The following is a 20413-nucleotide window of genomic DNA, read 5'->3' as shown; positions in this document are numbered from 1 at the left end:
CCTCTTCTTTAAAAGAAAAAAAAAAGATTCTTTGAATTTATGTTTAAGAAAACAAGACTCATGTTCAAAAGACTGGCTAATTTTGGGGTAGTGTGTTCTTCATGAAGACATGTATTTAGTGTATTTAATAAATTAGCAGTTAGCCTGTAAGATCTTTGAATTGGCACGGGTTAAGAACTACATGTAATAGGAATCTCAAAATTTACCTTTTTTTTTCCCCCCACTGAATCTCACAAGCAATATAGGCTTGAAAAGCCTGTTTTGGAAAGCCATATGTCATATATCCTTTTGAGGAGGTTCTTGACATCTGTGTGCAGCATGCTTTACTAGGATTTAGTATTCACCTGCTTTGGAACGGCGCTTGGCCTAAGTCACTGTCAAGTAGGGAGCACTTTCTCTATGGGCTTTCAAGCAACGTACACCTTCAAGACTGAGACATTAGGAGCTTTCACATAGCCCTAAGAATAATTTCCAGTGCCCATTATCATTTAATCACATATAACTGTGATAAATAACCGTGATAAATAACTGTGCTTTATCACATATAACTGTGATAAAGGCAGAATGTGGTTTTTTACTCGTGTACCACAATCCCCATTCCCCTTTTTCTTTCTCATATTCTCTGATGTTTGTGGCTGCAGTTGCTTCCATCACAAGTCGCAGTCACTGCACTGTCCAGAGCAACTCAACTCAAACAGACTTTGACCTGGCTCTGAGGGTGCTCAGTCACCATGGTTTTCATAGAAGAAACACTCTGTGTTTTCATCATGTGAAAATGAACATACCTAATGCAATTAGGAAAAAAATAATAATAATAATCCTACATGGACAATGTCTGTGCTTTGTTTCAATGGCTTTTTTGTTTTTCCCTCATAAATAAAGTCTTCCTCCTGAATATATAAATATATGTAGGACAGCTCTTCTCAGAAGTGCTTGCTTTTTTTTCCTAGCTTTTTTAAAAAAAAAAAAAAACTCTTGATATTTTGGTATCCCGTGTGTCATAAACCAAGTCAGTTTCACTAATGATGAAATTCAGAAACAGACTGTTTGTATGCATATTTAGAAACTCTTTGCAGAACAAGAACATTTTGTATGATTAATGTATCAGTGTGTTCATTAATGTCCATGCTATCGGAAGTATTTACTGAAGAGCTGCTAAAGATTTCTGTAGTAACAAAGATTTTTGCTTGCAAGGAAACAAATGCAGAAGAAGAGTTTAATCAAGACCAAACACAGCATCATGTGGTGTAGCACCAGTGCTTCCAGTCCCCCATTAACTCAGCTCACTTGGTTCGCTGAGTTTTTGGAACCCTCCAAAAACCCCAAACACAGATGTTGAGACCCTGTAGCCATTTGAGATTCCACAAAGTTCAAAATGATTTGTCTTACGCAACTGAATGTGGTTCAGCATGTTGGCTCTTGTGAAATGGTCGTGCAAGGGCATCTTACAGGAGTGGATTAGATGTCGGGGGGACGTTCTTCACTGAGAGAGTGGTGAGGTGTTGGAACAGGCTGCCTAGAGGGACTGTGGATGCCCCATCACTGGAGGTGTTCAAGGCCAGGTTGGATTGGACCCTGGGCAATCTGGTCAAGTACTTGATTTAGTGGTTGGCAGCCCAGTCTGTGGCAGGGGGGTTGGAACGTGATGATCCATCGGGTCCCTTTGAACCCAAGCTGTTCTGTGATTACATTGTGGCATTCCAATAATGCAATCAATTTCTATGAGAAATTCCTAACTTTGGGAGTGCTGTTGAAAAGCAATTACGTTCAACTTATGTATAACAAAACTTATTCAATTCAATGAAATTGAGGACACAAAACTAATTTTGATAAATGTGTTTTTAATAATGCTCACGCAGTAAGCAATGAAGACTATTTTCATACTGAAAAAATCAAACCCCTTTAAGATAATTGCAAACAAAATTTTGTTACAGTCTTACATTTTTTCCCTGCAAAGTACTGTAATATTACATAATGCTTCGGAAATGTTTTGAAATCACAGGATGAAAGATGGTATAGAAGTGCAATGTATTTATGATTATTATTAACATTTGATGAGTCCCCTGGCTTTTCTTTCAGGATTTTCTACTTATTTCTGTTGCACATTTTTAATTGCTTAGAGAAATGATGTAGTCATATCTCAGAGTTGGTTTAATTGGAATTATTGATGTCTGAAGCAGAACCCAGTCTGGGAAAACTGGGTCTGATCAAAGTCTGCAACTAATGGTTTAGTGAAGTTATAAATTCAGTCTGTAATTAAAAAATGAAAGAGAGAGCGTGCGTCTTCAAAGTGCACATTTTGTGCTAAGGAAACAGTCACTTCTTACTTGTTTGGAAATACTCATTGCAGTATTTGAAAAGAGGGTAGCAGTAATGACTGAAGTTCTTAATCCCAAGGATTTGCTGAGTTTTTCACCTGACGTGGCTGGTTCATTTGATATGTGTTTCAAGCATCTTGATTTTCTGTCTCCTTTTTGCAACGGGAGCCAATAACTTTGGATTTTCGATGTGGGAACATTTTTAGCTTAATTCCTGTGTTTACACTTTTAAAATCTGTGATAACGTATAGAACAAACAAACCTAAAATTACCATGAATTCTGGTGCAAATGGATGAAAAGGCTGGAAGATATTAAGCAGTCAGTATTAGCCTTTTCAACTGCCTGTTCACTGACTGCTGAGGATGCACAGGACAGTTCTTGAACTGTCCCTAGTCAAGTGAGGCTAATCCTGGCCCTCCTTCTGCATGTTTGAGGGTGATGTTTGGATCATTCTTTTGTTCTTAAAACTCTACTAGATTTCTTACAACGTTTTTACTTATTATTTAGTGCCATGAATTATAGTGCTGTCCAAATTGTCCAGGAAAGCTTCTTTCGTGCATCTCAATATACTTACTGAACTGTGTGTGGGAAATCACAACACACGCTGCCTTTCTTTTATGATGCACGTGTTGTGACAGAGTTAGGAAGCTGGATAAATTTAACTGCCTTGGGGGTTGATGGATGCATGGGTAGTGGTGTGATCGGAGAAAGTTCCAGCAGACTGAAATACAGAATGACCTTTACTTGTATTATGAACATGATGAAAGACTTTTGCTTTCTTTTAAATGATTCTTCTGGTCTTTTGTTATAAAGGATCTTTTGTTTAGCCTTCCTATTACCGGAAATATGTATGTATATATTCCAGAGTGGACAGGCATCTTCCATTGAATGACAGCAGCTGTAATTCAGTGTGTTGTCTGGAATATCCACCACAAATTTCACTCTCCTTATGAAACTGTGTCAGTACATTCTTCAAGAGCATGCTCTTTTACCATATGCTCTGTATTGATCAACCCATCCTGAACCATTTTTTCCCTAATTAAGGATGCAGAGAACTTTGCATTATTCCTTTTATGATCTCGAGAGCTCTTTTTACAGTGCTTGTTTGGGGATTTGCTTCCTTGGGAGAGTTTATTACTGTATGGATGAGAATGCTTTTCTGAAGCTGTTAATCATTCCACGATTAAAGAAAACTAAATGAGAATATTTCCCATTATTACTAAAGTCTCCAGAGTGCTATAGGGTGTACACACTATTATAATCTAAATCTGCAATTTGTCTTTGCTCCTTGTACCCTTTGGTACAGTAATGTATACTTGGAGAAGAATTTTAAGGGGAATGGTTGACACTCCCCTACACAGCCAAAGTGAACAAAAAGTGCTTTTTGCCATTTTCTCATCAGCTGCTGCCTCCTGTTAGCAGTGAGATTGTTTTTGCAAGAATTATTTTACCCTTTGATTAAGGAAGGGCTCAAACTAATCAAAATAACTTCCTAACATTGCAGACTATTGGTCGTGCAATATAAGTTTCCCAGTGAAATGGAGGAGAACTTAGCATGCAAATCACTGTAAAATTCTTTGAGGCAAATCACTGAAGAATGCATGGTAGGGAGCATCTCCTTTCTGTCACAGGACGTACTTGATAAAGTAATACCTATTTCATGGCTCTTTGATATTGAACTTTAGTATAGTTGCTAGATAGATAGAGTGATGTATTCATTATGTAATATACCTAAAGACAGTAAATGAATTAGTCTGCTAGCACTGGATAATAATAGGGCTCCTCAATGAAGCTCTGCAGGTATAGCTGATGTCATTCGAATGATTCTTTCCGTGCAGTACACTGATGGGTACGTTTGGTTGAGAATACCATTTGTCAGTGTCCTGTTTCATAAGAAGGAACATTCATTTTTTTGTAACCCCGATGAACAAGCTTGCAGCCTGCAACTAAATTATTTTAGTAATTTTATTTGGAGTGAGCATCCCTTTTTAGAACATCACCTATTTTGTTTTAACAAATATCTCCATAAGGTGATTCTTCTCAAATTCTGTGATGTTGGTAAGGAGTCTGTAGCTCTTCAGTCGCAGTATGCCAAGATCAATTGCCAAAAGAATTCTGATTCTGGTTGACGAATTCATCTTTTTATCATGTACATAATGCATTTTGCCATCCAGATTTACTGAAACGTAGTTCCACAATCTCTAATATGTTTTTAATATGGTCTTACCACTCAATGAACATTAAATGAATCTGAATGTATAGCATTTATGCTTTGAACTAAATTTAAGCGGCTTTGGTCATAAAAGTACTGTGCTATTAAGGACAGATTTGAATATATGTATATATATATATATTAAGTCTACATAATCCTAACTTTGTGGAAGCGTTTCTCTGTGTGCTGAGAGCTTCACTGATTACAGGTTGCTGACGTGAAAGATCTCTCCTGTTGATACTGTTCTCTCATTGTATTCCAGTGTGCAGCTCTAATATTTTGAATAACTGCTTTGTATGGAATAGCTGCACATACAATCCCACAACTTTCTTGTATTAGCAGTCAGGGATAAAGACACTGAATATTTCTTCAAAAATTCCATGGCTGAAATGAAGGTTGGTCTTACCACTACCTGGTTATTTGAGAGCTTCTTTTAGAGTGTCAAGAATGATAACCTGAAAGCCAGGAAACTGGATTGCAATTAAAAATTGAGGAGCATCTCACGTATTGGCTTTGGGCAGCTCTGGTCAGTTCAGTGTATCTTAGTTATCTCACCTGTAAACTGTGCATGATACTGCTCTCTTCTGCAGAAAATCTAACCAAAGAAATCTAATAAATACTATTTGACTAATGGTCTGGCTTTCTATACAAAACTGTTACCAGACTAAGTGTACATGGTTGACCTTTGGATGGAGATCATGTGTAATTGTTATGTGTTTCTATAAATATAGAGAGAAAAAGAATAATTTTGGAGTCCTGACTAACTACTCTGATACAATCAGGAAGAGCATGAAGTCAAGAGAATATGAGAGGAGAATTCCTGAAGGTTGTGGAGTATTTCCTTCCAGTGCTTGAAGGGAACATATAAACAGGAGGGGGACTGGCTGTTTACGAGGGTGGATAGTGATAGGACAAGGAGGAATGGTTTTAAACTGAGCCAGGGGAGGTTTAGGTTAGGTATTAGGAGGAAGCTTTTCACACAGAGGGCGGTGACAGACTGGAGCAGGTTGCCCAAGGAGGTTGTGGATGCCCCATCCCTGGAGGCATTAAGGCCTGAAATCCCATCTGTTTTCAGGATTATGTAGTTGGAGAGGCATGTTGACCCTAAAATCTAACAAACAGCCTGTGCTTCAGTTTAAAACTTACACTATTAATTGCAAAGTGAGTCTGCATGTTTCTGGCTTGGAAAGTGATAATTACAGTCCTGTTTGCAATGGAAACTGAAAGGCATCACTAAATGTGAGATAGTTCTTCACCCTGCCTTGGATATCCCTGCCATGCTTATCACTGAGCAGCCTGACTGCAGTTTTTGTTTCCCATGTCACCTAGCAGTCCCTAAATATGGGAATCAAAAGCTCCTGCTTTAGCTCCAGTGTTGTGAAGTGACATTTTTTGGTGTCATTCAGGTCCGTTAGGCTGCAGACTCCAAGTGTGCTGCCTATTTAGCATACAAATAGACAAATAAGAGTGCATGAGAGAGACATGCACCAAAGTGATAAAAACATCAGCTTGTTGCGTGTATTAAGAATGAGCTTCAGTAAATTAGATGTTATATAAAAAGAATTAATCTTAAAAATTGCTGGTACCACTGGTCTGTGTTATTATACTGATACCAATTTAATTTCATTTTTTCTTGTTAAACTCATCATGCTAAATTTGCACTTGTGTTTCAGATGATTAAAAATCTTGATAACACCAATGTGGCATTACACAATAGAGCATATTACAGCTGTTCTTTAATTATAATGAGTGGTGGGCGCACCTTTAATCTCTGAAAGCCATTTTGTGCCATTAAATTGCTCTGTGAGATGGATTATTCCTGAATTTGAGTTGTGTTTACTATCTCAACAAATCCAAAGTGTTATAGTTTAGAGCTGGGTCCTTAAAATAGAAAAGTAGGGCAGAACCTGTGCCATTTACTGAGGCAACGCTGTTCCTGCCTGAGAAGGAACTGCAAAGGCCAATATAAATATAATGCAATTAAAATCAGTGTGTGAAAACAGCCATGACTGCTGGGGAGAGAAGAATATGTTATTTGGCACTGTTCCCTCCCCCTCCCCCCAATCTCCTAATGAGTTAAAATGAAAGTAATTAAAAAAGAAGCTAAATGTCAAGGAAGGATTTCCTGTGCAGCCTGTTCCTGGCTTTGGTCAGATAGAATGGAGTCTCTATCACCTCAATGGTGAGGCAAGAAATTGATTATTGAAGGTGTCAGTAAGTATGGCTGAGATGTCTTTCTGTCCATTCTGTTTTTTAGCATCTCTGTGGTCCTATTAACAAACTGGCCTCATGAGGCTGAGTGGCAGCCACGAGTCATTATTCAAATACAAGGAAATTATACAGTTATCTGTGTTACTCTGAGTTGCCATTTGTTTAACAACTAAATTGCTGTACCGTGTCTGAGTCATTGGTATTCCAGGCATGATGGATTGTAACCTGTGACAAGGTTGGAGTGTTGTAGCAGCTTATACTGCTCACTGGGAAAAAGTAGCAGACTCCTAGGATGGCCACTGTCAATGTATTAGTGCTTTGTGTTGTCTGTGTTTAAAAATAAATGTAGTGCCTTCTTGGGTGACTGCAGAGAACTCTCAAAACCCACATGGAGTTAATCATATGGCAAATGTAAGAGTTACTAATAAAGAATAAAATTCAGCCTATACATAATTTCACGTAGAACTGCACGATTATGATTTGCTTGCATCAATTTAGGCACGTGGGAGATTTCTTTAGAGAGAACATTTTCATCTCTACTCATGTGAAGTAATTGTCTTTGCTTTCAGGGTTGATTTGAAGCATTGCAGTGACTCTTTGCAGCAGGGCAGCTGTGTGACATCTCTTTCTTGGCTAATGCTGTCTCCTGGAAGAGTGTGTTGTGCACAGAGCTCGTGCTGCAGTTGTCTGGGTGCATTTTTCTGGTGTTCTCCTGTAAGGTGGAACACAAAGTTGTAGTATCCACAAAGTTGTGGGTAACAGAGTTAACTGTCAGGGTATGATTTTAATTCAGGAAGCCTGAGACTTGTGCAGCCCCTTCTTGTTGGTACATGTTTTTCTTGCTTAGGTCTCCTGATCAACAGCAAACCAAAGATAAGGACGTGTATTTTTTTTTTTTTTTTTGCATGAAAAGGACTACCATAGAGTGTGATGAACAGATGCTTTTATTACAAAACTCTTCTGTCTCATGGAAACTGCAGATTGTTAGCTATTGTGTCACATTGAGTAGTTTTCCTTTTAGTATGCTCACACTGTGACTTAAATATGATGAAATATTAGAAAAAAAAAAAGGAATCATTTTAATTTTACTTTTTCACTAGGTCTGAAAGCACTGTGTTTTATTTGGAGGTAAATTATGCTATTTATCTTGTGTACATAAATACCTCTATGAATAATGCAAGAAGTTGAGATGATAGAAATAAAAATTACAGAGCTGTCCTTAACAGACTGGATTAACATCCTGCGAGAGCTTATTTAAAACCAACTGGTGCCTTTTTTATACAATACAAAAATGTGCCATTTTGGAGCTTTTGCAAAGCCATTGTAGTGGAGTGTTGCCAGATTCATTAACAATTCTGTAGTAATGACAGCTAGATAACAGAGATGGGGTACAAGCAGGCAATGGAAGGACCTATACAAGATGCCTTTTGCATGGATGTTGTAAGAAAACTTGAATGAAAAGAACTGCTATCAAAACCATAGCACTTCCAGACTGAAGTGAACTACTAAGTGAACTAGTGTCATGGTTTATGACACGCCATTTGTTTCTGTCCCTGGCATGGGTAAGGCACTGCTGGTGGAACTCCACTCATTAAAGATAACAAGGAATAGAGGAAGAATTAATAAGACTGAAAGCAAGACTGAAAGCCCGTTGTTTTTTTCCATCTCTGCAGGCTTAAGAAATTGTTTTGTGTCTCTCTAAAATTCAGTGACCAAAAGCTACTGATGGATAGAGTACTGCCATATGAAAGTCATGTAGTCTTTAGATCATTGGGTATGTTATTTTAACTTGCTTGGCATAATCTACAGAGTCAAACATGGATGCTCTTCTTTTTCCATTAAGCAAGCTGCTGATCAGCTCTGGTATCCTGGCAGACTGTACGAAAAGTGGTTGACCAGTCAACTAATTTGCTATAGCATGAGCCAAGGTCAGATGCACTTTCAAAAGAGCTCAGTTTAAGAAATGCACCTTTGGAAAACTATAGGTTTTGTAAGTTAAAAAACATCAAATTGACTGGAAAGAGCCCCAGGACAGGACTGCCCCATGGCAGCAGTCTTTGAGTGAGAACATTCTCAGATTCGACACTGGGGAAGAAGAGGAAGCAAGAAGAATTCATTTACAATTGACCCGCAATAGCAAAGTCACTCACTTTCCAAATAGGATTAAACTTGTTCTGTCAGCCATGACATGTGAAAAGATCATGGTTATAAATACCATTTACCATAATGAATTGGATGTGTCTGAGTTTGCAAGCAGCACTGGCCACTGATGTACAGCTCGATTTATGCAGTGTTTTAACACTAAAATTAGCCTCTGCAAAATAAAGGGAGTGCAGAGAAGGTTGTAGCGTTGAGACTGTAAAACATAAAAAAAATAAGAAAAAAGAAGGAATTGCATTGAAGAATATTTCATTCAAATCATATTTGTTGTGTGTCAGCGTGACTTCCTGCAGTCAATGAAACCACATTGATGTACGTATTTTTTTATTGAGATAAAAACTACACCCTGTGGTTACTCAGTAACCTTAACTCAGTCTTGCATCAGGATCACACAGTATTTGCTTTTTAATGCTTGCAGAACTAAATGTAGATTGAGAATCTAATTTCACAAAATTTGTGTGTTCAATATAGGCCACTTTATTTGTGTTTTCAGTGTGCAGGCTGCCGAGGAAAAATCTCAGTGGCTGAAAGTATATATAATATTTAGGGATGATTTGAGATGCTTTTTAATTGATAACGTACTGGCTGAAAACCGTCCAACATTAAATAAAATAATAAAAAGGCTGAGCTAAAAAGAGGTATCAAATATAATCGCTTCTTAAATTACCAGAAGGTTAACATATAATTAATTTGTTAATTTTAATTACTACCCTACAAAATGTGCTGGAAATATGCTCAAAGGGGAGAAGCAGCCAGGTGCCAGGCGTGATTAACCAAGGTTACTAGCAATTAGGAGGTCTCTATTAACCACGTTATGGAAATTTTAAAAACACATTTACTGAAACTCAGCAGGGTTTTCAACTTGCTCTGTGTTTCCACTACTTTAGACTTACTGGTGTGGTATCACTGGCTTCATTCTCTTCCAACTAAATGTTTTACTGCAGATGAGACACAAACTGCCTTTTCTTTGTTATGCAAGCACTAGGTATTTGTTTAGCTCATATAAACACGAATGATTAATTCTTGTTTGCAAAGAGTCCTGATGTCTTGGCACACGGAGTGCCGGGGAGCTGCAAAGTATTGCAGCTGAGCACTGGGAAGGCCAATCCCAAAGAGAAGGTTGTTGCTTTCCAAGGTGCTTTGGGACACACAGTCTGTATGTACAGCAGGAGTGTTGCTGGAACGGCTTTTCCAATCCAGAACCTGCTCTACAGTGCTTTACATTTGCAGTCTAACTTGTGACTTAAAACCAACAAACCGAACTCGCATCAACAACAAGCAGAACAAAATTTCTGTATGTTTGCTTTGCATTTTAAACCAAATGCACTGTGGGTGAATGTCTTATATGTATCAAATTCCACGATGTACTGCTGTTCTGTTTTACTGCTGCATCGGTCATGTTGAAGTGTTTGTTGTTTGGAAGCATGATAAACCATGATCCGTTTAAGGAAGACTTTAAAAAAAATGAAAACAAAAAAACAACAACAACCTAAAGCATTGGTATCATAGGAAATTAATTTCCTGGATGGCTTGTGTTTTTCTCTGAGGCAGATATTGATGAGTGTGCAGAGGGGATCATTGAGTGTCACAACCATTCACGCTGTGTTAACCTCCCAGGGTGGTACCACTGTGAGTGCAGAAGCGGTTTCCATGACAATGGAAGCTATTCTCTTTCCGGGGAGTCCTGTGTTGGTAAGCAATGATCAGCATAGTGCTGGTCTTTTTGTTTGGTTTTTCTATTTTCTTTTCTTTTTTTTTTTTTTGTCTTTCTGCATGGTGTTATAAAGTCACTGCTGAGACACTGTCCTTAACAGTTTCTGTGTTTAAGGCTAAAATGAGAAAGCAAGCAAGCGTGTCTGCGTTTGTCAGCATCCCCAGCCATGTGGTGAGGGCGCTAGTTTAAGAGGCATCACATTTCTGAACGATTATTACAGGAGGGAGGCACACGGAGATCCAGAGTGTGACTTAGGATGCTTTGCCATTTATCACAATAAGCTGCTTTACAACCTGAAGGGAGGGAGGGCTTTCTGGGGAGCAGAATGGCACACAGAAGGGAAAGAGATGCTCCTCAGCTTTCAGATCTCAGCGCAGCACAGTGAGAACACATTCGGTGCATGTCCTTATCACTCTGATATGTTACTTTTGCTTTCTTTCCTATCTTCATCATTTTATTTTTGGAATTATGCAAATAGCGCCCTGCACTTTGTGCACTGTATTTGGAGAAAAACACCCTGAGAGCATGAAGGGAGAGGAATTTTTAAAGGGTGCGGAGGAGTTTGTCAGTTCTTCCTGTGATCATTTGTTTCTGTGGGAGGATAAAGGATGAGGCTCCGTGAGGGTTTATTTGGAGCTGGTTCTCACAATCTGGTGCCCTGAATGTTCATAACACTTTGTGTCCCAACACAGCGAGTCAGCAGGAATGAAAGGATAGTGAAGGCAGCTACCTCTGCTTAACAATTTTTCTAGCTGTTTACTTATTCTCGAAAGTCTTGTACATCATTCCTATATGATATTATCAGATGTGTTTAAAACAGTTTGCCAAGGATCCCATTATAGCTACTACTGATGCAGTTCTCTTAATTCTCTATCCTTTCTTGGGAAATGCAGCTATTTCATCTCTGCTCAATTCTCTGATTTTCTATAAGAGCATTTTGCTTTTCTGCTTCTTCTGTGAAGGACTTTCTTTTAATGCACTAAATCCTGTTTATCGTGCCTAAGTGCAAAGGGCTCTCTTTAAGATTTAAAGTATACAATTAAAGGAAAAGTTGGAATCATTTTTTTTTTCATATGAATTTATAAATTGTTGTAACACACATTCCAATCTTTCGCAAATTGTAGCTATTAGAGGAAATGGGTCCTTGGAATGAGATAGCACTGTGATTTAAAAATGCAGAGGAAAAATACTTATTATCAAAAACAGTATTTTGTAGATTACCCTGCCGAACTATATTAGCTTCTTATATATTGTCCTAATCACTTTTTACAGCATTTTGTTACTTAAATACCATGTGATAATCATACATTCTTAACCAGGTTCTCAGATGTTAAGAATTCTGCTCTGGTTTATTTAAGTACTGCAAAATGAGTGATGGGCCGAGCAATATTGAAAATATTTTATCAGAAATCAAAGTGATGTGAAATAGCCTCTGAAAAGCTCTGAGGAAATTGGAGATAAAGGGCATTTGCAGCGTTCCTGGTGTCTGCTTGTGCTGCTGCCATGGTGATCTCCATCTCTTTTCAGGCTGACCTTAGGTAGCTGTTTTCTTGCTTGGAAAATACAAGACTCAGATGGGTTGACATTGGACTTGATGATCCTAGGGGTCTTTTGATTCTAAAAGACAGATGCACAGACATGGCTGTGGTTTTGAATGGCCCATAGATAGGCTCAGTGGCTGAAAAGTTTGTGTTGCTATTAAAGTGAAGGACTCTTGGCTATCTCAGAGCAAGAAGAATCCCTCTATCTTCTGGGGAAATTGAAAGGATGAGTTTTGGTGAAGATAAACCACCCTCATTTTGACCTGCACAGCACACTGGAAGTTGGTTAGATGAGGTGCTCTTCTTGCCACATGCAAGCTATAAACAGAATGTGAAATGAGTGACGTTATTTAACTAAGTTGCTTTTCTGAGCTACTGCAGGAGATACCAGTAATGAAGAGATTAAACATTTGTTTTGTTTTGTTATACTGCTTACGCACTTAGAAATGAATTCAATGACTTAGCTAATCCATATGAACAAAGAGATTTCAAAATGTGAAGTTTATTTAAAAACACAACTAGGAATTAGTCAAAATCGGACAATAATGCACGTTCTTGCTTCAACTTAGTTACTTGAACACTGGCTTTTGTCATGTTACAGAGCTTATTTACACAGTGGAGTACTTAGGGTCAAGGCCAAAGTCGCTCTCTATTTCAAACAAGAGGGTTCATTTGCTTAGCAACAGCATTTTGTCCTAGGATTGTATTTTACTGAAATCCTAGTGTGCACCTGAGCTGGATTTGGCCTGTTGCCCTTCAGTATGTTTTGAAGCATTTCTTCCTTCCTGAAGGACAGATCTTGGAGAACAGTAAGCAGGCATAGGAGAAAATAAAAATAAAAATGTTAAAATCTGCAACAATAAAATAATAATAATAACAGATGAAAAATCATAAGGCAGTGAGAGGGAACACTGAGCTTTGGTGCATAGCCCAAAGCCCAGGCAGCTGGTGTGGGGTGGCTCCCCTTTCCCTCTGAAGGTGACACTTGATCATTGCTTGTAGGTTCTCAGCAATGCTTGCAGAACATTTAAAATATATATATGTATCTATCTGTAGGGTGTTGTGATACCTCAGGGATTCTAAAAGCTTTACCTCGTTGCCTGTGAGAAAATAGTAGATGTGGTGGGGAAGGTCATAATATTGTGCTAGAGCTTGGGCAGAAAAGATGAGTGACTTGGCCAGGGCGCTTCAAGCTTGACTAAATAAGTTATTGCTCAAAATGTCAACATAGATGACTTGGAAAAGGGAATATATTTTCACAGCCATGCTTTTACAAAAGATGTCAGCTTAATAAGGAGATGATGAGCAGACTCAAATTAAGAGAATATAATTTAATTTCCAGTGGTATCGTTTTTATGAGGCACTGGCCTTTTGCACTATATTATTTAGAATATTGCTTGCAGACAAAAGATGATTGCTGTATCTAAGTTGCTACCAAAGTTTCTTTTGCAATAAAAATACATAGACTGTAGTTGCTAGATGTTCCTCTTTTCCTTCTCTTTTCCCTTTCTTTTCCCTCTCCTTTTCTCTTCCCCCCTTCCTTCCTTTTCCCCTTCTCTACTTTTTTAAAATACGAATTTTGTTACAATTTAGGATTAAAAAACCCATCAAAATGCTTTATAGAGCTTTTTAAAAATACTTTTTTAAAATACAAATTTTGTTACAATTTAGGATTAAAAAAACCCATCAAAATGCTTTATAGAGCATTTCTTGTCAAGATGCACAGTATCCCAGTATTAACTACTATCCACTGTAACCATGCTGATACAACTGGCGTGCATTGCTGCTTCTCTGCACCTGTACCTGTTGCCAAATACTGCTAGTGCAGTGGAGTATTACTGAATAAACTCTCAATACTGAATTTTCAGTGTCAGCCTTGAAGATCATCAGAACCTAAAAAAGGGAAAAACTGTCAAAGAAAATGCTTTCTTAGGAGAAGTAAACAGTGTGTCACAAAGCTCACTCCTATCTGCAGGCTGAAAAGAAGCAAATTAAAGTAAATTATACACATCTCTCTCCATATCCCTTTAAGAGAGTGGATTCTCATCTGTAGAGAATTATTCAATTCACAGAGCACTGAATTTCCGATTCCTTTTATACACTGCAGGCTTTAATACACTCCGTAGTGTGCTACAGTGTTCTCTACTAATTAGGTTTGAAATCAATGGAAAAGCAGGTTTGTTTTCTGTTTATTGTGCCCTCTTTCTCTGTCAGACAAAAAGCTAGATCCATCCCATCCATCAGAAATTTTTCTCTCTGCCATTGCTTTCCTACCGTTAGAGAAGTGGAATGTGGGCAGAAAGGTTTAGGCGTACAGAATGTCCAGGATCAACTCTAGAACTTTATTTTGCTCATTGAGCATAAAGCTCATGATATTAGTCTCTATCTGTTGATTTTGTGTTGCAAGATAAAAATAATCTTGCTTACTTTCCGCTTAGCAAATTCTGATTCTTGTGTTCTGTGAGAAATTTGAGTTTCATGTCTTTAAGATAATTGTGCTTAGCAGTTTCTATACTTCTAGAAAGCATTAGTAAATCCTGCATTCTGCATCTGATCTACTGTACAGTGTTCTTTAATAGACCATTATGTCTCTATAGAATACAAGTACCATTATGAAATATTTTCTAACGAAAAAAATGTGCCTGTTTAGTGATTTTTCAAAGATGAATCCAAGCCACTTTTTTTGTTTTAGAAGGAGGAGAAATACATAATTTTGTGACAAATTGCATGTGAAAAATGATTTGTCAAAACAGTGCTTAGTTACACACATTTGTTTGGGAGTCAAGCATACATTTTTCACCTAATATTATATGTAATGGCTTAATGTAGCATAACAGTTAGAATTAGCACATTAGTAGGGTTCTTTCTTCTGCAACAACTTATCATGGTATTACAGAGCACCTCGCTGCATGACATGCTTGCACACATTTATTAAGATGCTATAGAAAAGTCACATCATTAAAACCTGAATAGCCTGAAAAGCTAAGAAATAGAGTGGCTGGGGACTGGTTTGAAATTTCAGTGAAACCAAGTTAATGAACTTCTGTTGATATGTATAGTCATGCTTGTCTTCTACCCATTCAAATACAATGTCTGTGGGACCTCTCATAATATCTGAGGCAAATTACTTCTCGTTACAGCCAAAAAGGATGGAAAAGGAAATTGCATCTCAGGGGATTATTCTGTTCCATTTTGATTCTGCTTTCTTGTATGCCCACGTTACCAAGCTATATTTATGTACTTCAAAAGCATATTAAGAAGTGAACATATCTTGTGTGGCTTTTCTTTTTTTCCCATCCACACAAAAGGTCTGGTTGCATTATAGCTAAAATATCTATCAGGTACTTCTGTTGTGTGCTTGTGTAGAGAAGCATACATTTAAAGTATTTGAAGAGTGAAGATTTCGATCAGTTTTACAATAGCCCTGTACAATGTTTGAGGTGGCAAGTCTTAGCAGCAGTCACTTTGCTGTTGGTGATATATTGTTGATATAAAATAGCAGGCTAGCCATATAAACATCTTTCTGTTTATAGTCAATGCTGTTCTGTTCTTGCACTCTTCACTCTTGAAAAGAAGCTGTTCAGTGGAGAAATAAAACTCTGCCCTGTTTACTTGTGTTAATTAGTAGTTTATGCAACAGATTATGCAAATATAACAAGTAATCTTGCAAAATCATACTCTAGGTTTGAATAAAAGCAGGAAAATGAAATTGTATTCACAGGTTGACTGTGAAGTACTGATTCCTGCAAAATTCAATAAAGATGTCTTGTTCTTGAGTTATATAGAAAGACTAGGGATTCTCCTTGCTATCTTGTATATTTGCTTTCTGTTCTTAAAAACTGCTTAGTTTTGTAGACGAGTATTTCACCTTCTGCCTGGTGTTGTTACGATGGGCAGTACTATTTGTGGACAGTTTTGCCTTGTGTTTTGTTATATCTTGCAGTTGTGGGCCAATATCTTCCGAGACCAGCTGTGGGAAAGCAAATGGAACCTGATGGGAGCATGGGGAATTTGAGCTGAGCAAGGATTTGAATAATATAAAAATAATCTATACGCAAGAGCTTTATCATACAATTTTCATATTCATTAGAAGATTGTTTTGGACATGTTCAGAATTTTAAACTATGCTGATTTCTCAACAGCTAAGTTGACACATAAATTCCAATTGTTAAGAGAAATTTCACAGTAAATATGACTGTAGGTCCTGCATTTTTGTCACAACAACCCCAGGCAACCCTACTGCCTTGGGGAGGAGTGGCTGGAAAGCTGCCTGATGGAAAGGGACCTTGGTGTACTGATGGACAGTCAGCTGAATATGAGCCAGCACTGTGCCCAGGTGGCCAAGAAGGCCAATGGCATCCTGGCTTGTATCGGGAATGCTGTGGTGAGAAGGACCAGGGAAGTCATCCTGCCCCTGTACTCGGCACTGGTGAGGCCTCACCTCGAGTCCTGTGTTCAGTTTTGGGCACCTCAGTACAGAAAGGACATGGAGGTTCTGGAGCAGGTCCAAAGAAGGGCAACAAGGTTTGTGAAGGGCTTGGAGAATGTGCCCTACGAGGAGAGACTGAAGGAAGTGGGGCTGTTCAGCCTGGGGAAAAGGAGGCTGAGAGGAGACCTTATTGCTCTTTTCCAGTATCTGAAAGGTGATTGCAGTGAGAGTGGGGTTGGTCTCTTCTCACTGGTGACAGGACAAGGGGAAATGGCCTCAAGTTGCACCAGGGTAAGTTTAGGTTGGATATCAGGAAAAACTTCTTTACAGAAAGGGTTGTTAAGCACTGGAATAGGCTCCCCAGGGAAGTGGTTGAGTCACCATCCCTGAATGTGTTTAAAAACCATTTGGATGTGATGCTCAGGGACATGATTTAGCAGAGGGTTGTTAGGGTAGGATGGTTAGGTCATGATTGGACTTGTTGATCTTTAAGGTCTTTTCCAACCTGAGTGATTCTATGTGACTGTTTTCTTCCTTTTTTTTTACACAGCCATATATATGCTGATCTCACATCCATGTCAGCAATACCATGTGATCTTCATTAAGCTAACTAGGAGCTAAAAATGGGGGAGCATTTGTCAGTGGTTTTCTTTTTTTTCTGTGTGTGTATGTGTTCCCTCCCCACCCCCCATTTCTTTCCTTTTTGGGTTGCTGAAAGTACAAAAATACAACAACATTATGTCTTATTTTCCTCAAGTTCCTGGGAATGCTGATTGCTTGCTCAGACTTTTAGAAATGTAATCAGTGACAAGAAAAAAATGCCAGAGGGATGTTCTCAGAAAATTAGCTCTATTAAAAGTTCAGCTGGAAATGAGTGCAGTGTCCAAGCTTTTTATATTTGATTAATAGCTAAAACTTTTAAATAATAAATGTCATAAAATAATAAGAAACCATCATTTGCATAAAGAAAGAAAAAAAAAATGAGAAAAAGGAGTAGCAATTAGGAATTTACGTTCATGCTGTGTTACTCAGCTTTGCTCGATTGGTTTCTTTGTCAAGAATGTCCCATTTACCAGGTTGGGCCTCTTTTAATAGGGACATCCTTTTTATGCTGAACTGAAAGAAGCAGCAGTGTGTAAATTGGGCGCTCTTCCCTTTTGGATATATATAACACATTAAGTAGTGTAGTATGAACAGGTCGACACCACTGAGAATATGAATAATGTTAGTTTTGATAATTGCTAACATCTGGCTTTCCATAAATCTGTTGAATTATATGGAAGCAGAATTAGTTTTCTGTTGCATAAGTAAAGAAATTACATGGAGCTGTGTAGGCAATATGGCTTTATGTTCATCTGTGAATCCTTTTCATTTTGAACTGTGAAAGATACCCCTCTAATCTGCACTGTGATCCCACTGCATACTCTATATATACATCTCAAAAAGCCCTTAATATGGTGAAGAGAATATTGACAATTGAATATTGCCTGTTGATGTCAACAAAGACCAAGTGAATGCTGCACCTATGCCTTTTTCTTTGACAAAAAAATATAATGCAAAGTCTACTGAAAGGAAAACAGGCTATTTTAAAAAGTATTTTTAGTCTTACTGTAGCTGTTTGAGTATAATTCCTTCCATACCAATTTATTCATAGCTCTTTTCGTGTCACTCTTCATGGCTTTTACTTCCATCATACTCTGGCTCTGCTAAAACAGTGAAGTTTCAGTTTCTCTTTGTGGAATCCCTGCTACAGCACTGCTAGTGGGCTTTTCAAATACTCTGTAGTGCTATGGCATGAAAATAGAGCAGTAATGTTCTTTTTTGGTGATTAATACCATTTTGGCAACAAGTAATGATGAATCAAACAAGGAATTTTACTAACCGGATCGGCGGAAATTTAGTGATTTGACTGTTAATTTCCTTCAGATTGTTTGGAGAATTCTTAATATCTTTCTTTAAGTTCTGGCTTTCTGAGGAGAGGAGTGGTGATCCCATGGCATTTACCCAAGAAGCATGGCATCTAGCCATCACATCCCACTTAACTAGAGTTTAGGTAATTTTTCTTCTTAAATTCTTTCGAATTTTTTAAATTTGTTGCTTTAGAGAGGAATTAAAAGTACTGTTGGGTAATACTGAACAGTTATAAATTTCACCCTAGTGATAAAAGTATTTTAAATGATCTGAGGATTCTTCCCTCTAATTTCTGAATGCATGTAATTGTAATCAGAAATTTTCATTATAAAAAACCATCAGATATTTCTATAGGATCTTCTTCTCTAGTTTCCCTCCCAATGTTGTTTAGAGCTTTCATTGTTAAGGCTGAAACAAAAGAGACTCACTGGTTTACTGGCTCTCCTCCAGAAGAAATTTTAATGGGATACTGTAGTTCACTTTTCTCTAGTGTATAATGATTTCCTTTTGTTACTTTTCTTCTTTGTGCCATTGCTAAATCACACTATTCTTGCACAGCTTCAATACTTTTTTTTTTTTTGTGTGTGTGTGTGTATAAGATGCCTCTGATTTCTTTGATTTTTGTTTTTATTTAAATTCACTTTGCTTTCCTACTACGGGAAAAGGATGCACTTCATAGCTATTAGTATGGGAAACATTGATCATGCTAGGAGCTTGTGAAGAATAGTGCCCCACTATTTTGTGTAAAATCCAGAACAGAGTAGTCCAACAGACTGATTTCTAGTCACTGGAAAATCACAAAACGCCCTTGTCTGAAGGCAGATCAGTGATCAGTAGTTCGACTAGCTGTGTTGGTCTCAGCATTTACAGTTGAGCCTATTAGAGAGAGTTTAAGAATTCTCTGTGGAATCAAAATGAACGCTGATGAATAAGTTGAAAAAAATCAGTGTTTAATGTCAAACATATGTGGAAGATATCAGAAAGAAGATGCTCTTTTCCACCAGTAAAAACACAGTAATTACTTACTATTAAAATAACATTTGCCCTGTGGAAAAACATGCCCAAAACATTATAAATCTGCTGTCTTGCAGATATCGATGAGTGTGCCTTAAAGACCCACACCTGTTGGAATGATTCGGCCTGTGTGAACCTGGCAGGAGGGTTTGACTGCCTCTGTCCATCTGGACCATCTTGTACTGGAGACTGTCTCCATGAAGGCGGCTTCAAGCGGAACGGGCAGGTGTGGACCTTGAGGGAGGACAGATGCTCCGTTTGTTCCTGCAAGGTGAGATCGTGTCAGAAACCCCATATTGCAGTGCCACTGGTGCTGGCAAAACGCTAATTCTGAGCCCACGGTGCTGGGGCAGAAGGTAGGCTCTGCAGTGGGCTCTGAAGCTGTCACTGGGAAATTCATTGGGTCTGACTTCTTTTTCCTTACTGTGCCAAAGTAGCTGCAGCTGAATAGTGATGAACTCTTCTGCCTTGACATCCTGTGGGATGGAGCCATTTGGGCTGCCTTCATGGGGATCTCATGTCACCCTTCAGTGCAACGTGCAGATGATCAGCATGCTTACTCTGGGTGCTAAAAGGGGCTTTCAGCTTCTGTTTCATGCGAATATGCATCTCTCAGGACAAGTATTCATCAGTTGTGTTTCTCTTTGGCCTGAATACGTGTGAATTAACTGGTTAAGAAGGAATACCTAAGCATGACTAGAGGACTTACCACTAAGCACTTAATTTTCTCAAGTGGACAGGGCAAAGGCCGCCTTTCTCCTTTGCATCCCAGCTTGGCTGTGTTGGCAGTTTTCCCACTTGAGCAGTGCAGTACTTTTTGCAACTTCAGAGAAGCCAGGCATGATAGATAAAAACCTACTTGACAGTTAACAGAACCATTTTCTTTTTCTTTTTCTTTTTTT

At 38.3% G+C, this 20413-nt stretch overlaps 1 protein-coding gene across 3 annotated transcripts in view; it reads left to right on the top strand.

The window, feature by feature from the left end:
• Positions 1–20413, top strand: part of NELL1 (neural EGFL like 1) — a 273232-nt gene that overhangs the window by 241408 nt on the left and 11411 nt on the right. Inside the window, exons 16-17 of one of the 3 annotated variants that reach the window (XM_031553393.1) lie at positions 10520–10594; positions 19589–19782. In XM_031553393.1, coding sequence (XP_031409253.1) covers positions 10520–10594; positions 19589–19782 — 269 coding nt within the window. Of the gene's footprint in view, positions 1–10453; positions 10595–19588; positions 19783–20413 lie in introns of all 3 variants that reach the window. The other 2 variants (XM_010710718.3, XM_031553394.1) reach the window with 2 other exon arrangements.

This window comes from Meleagris gallopavo, chromosome 5 (assembly GCF_000146605.3).
Source record: "Meleagris gallopavo isolate NT-WF06-2002-E0010 breed Aviagen turkey brand Nicholas breeding stock chromosome 5, Turkey_5.1, whole genome shotgun sequence".
Taxonomy (NCBI): domain Eukaryota; kingdom Metazoa; phylum Chordata; class Aves; order Galliformes; family Phasianidae; genus Meleagris; species Meleagris gallopavo.
This window is presented reverse-complemented; position numbering and strand designations above follow the sequence as displayed.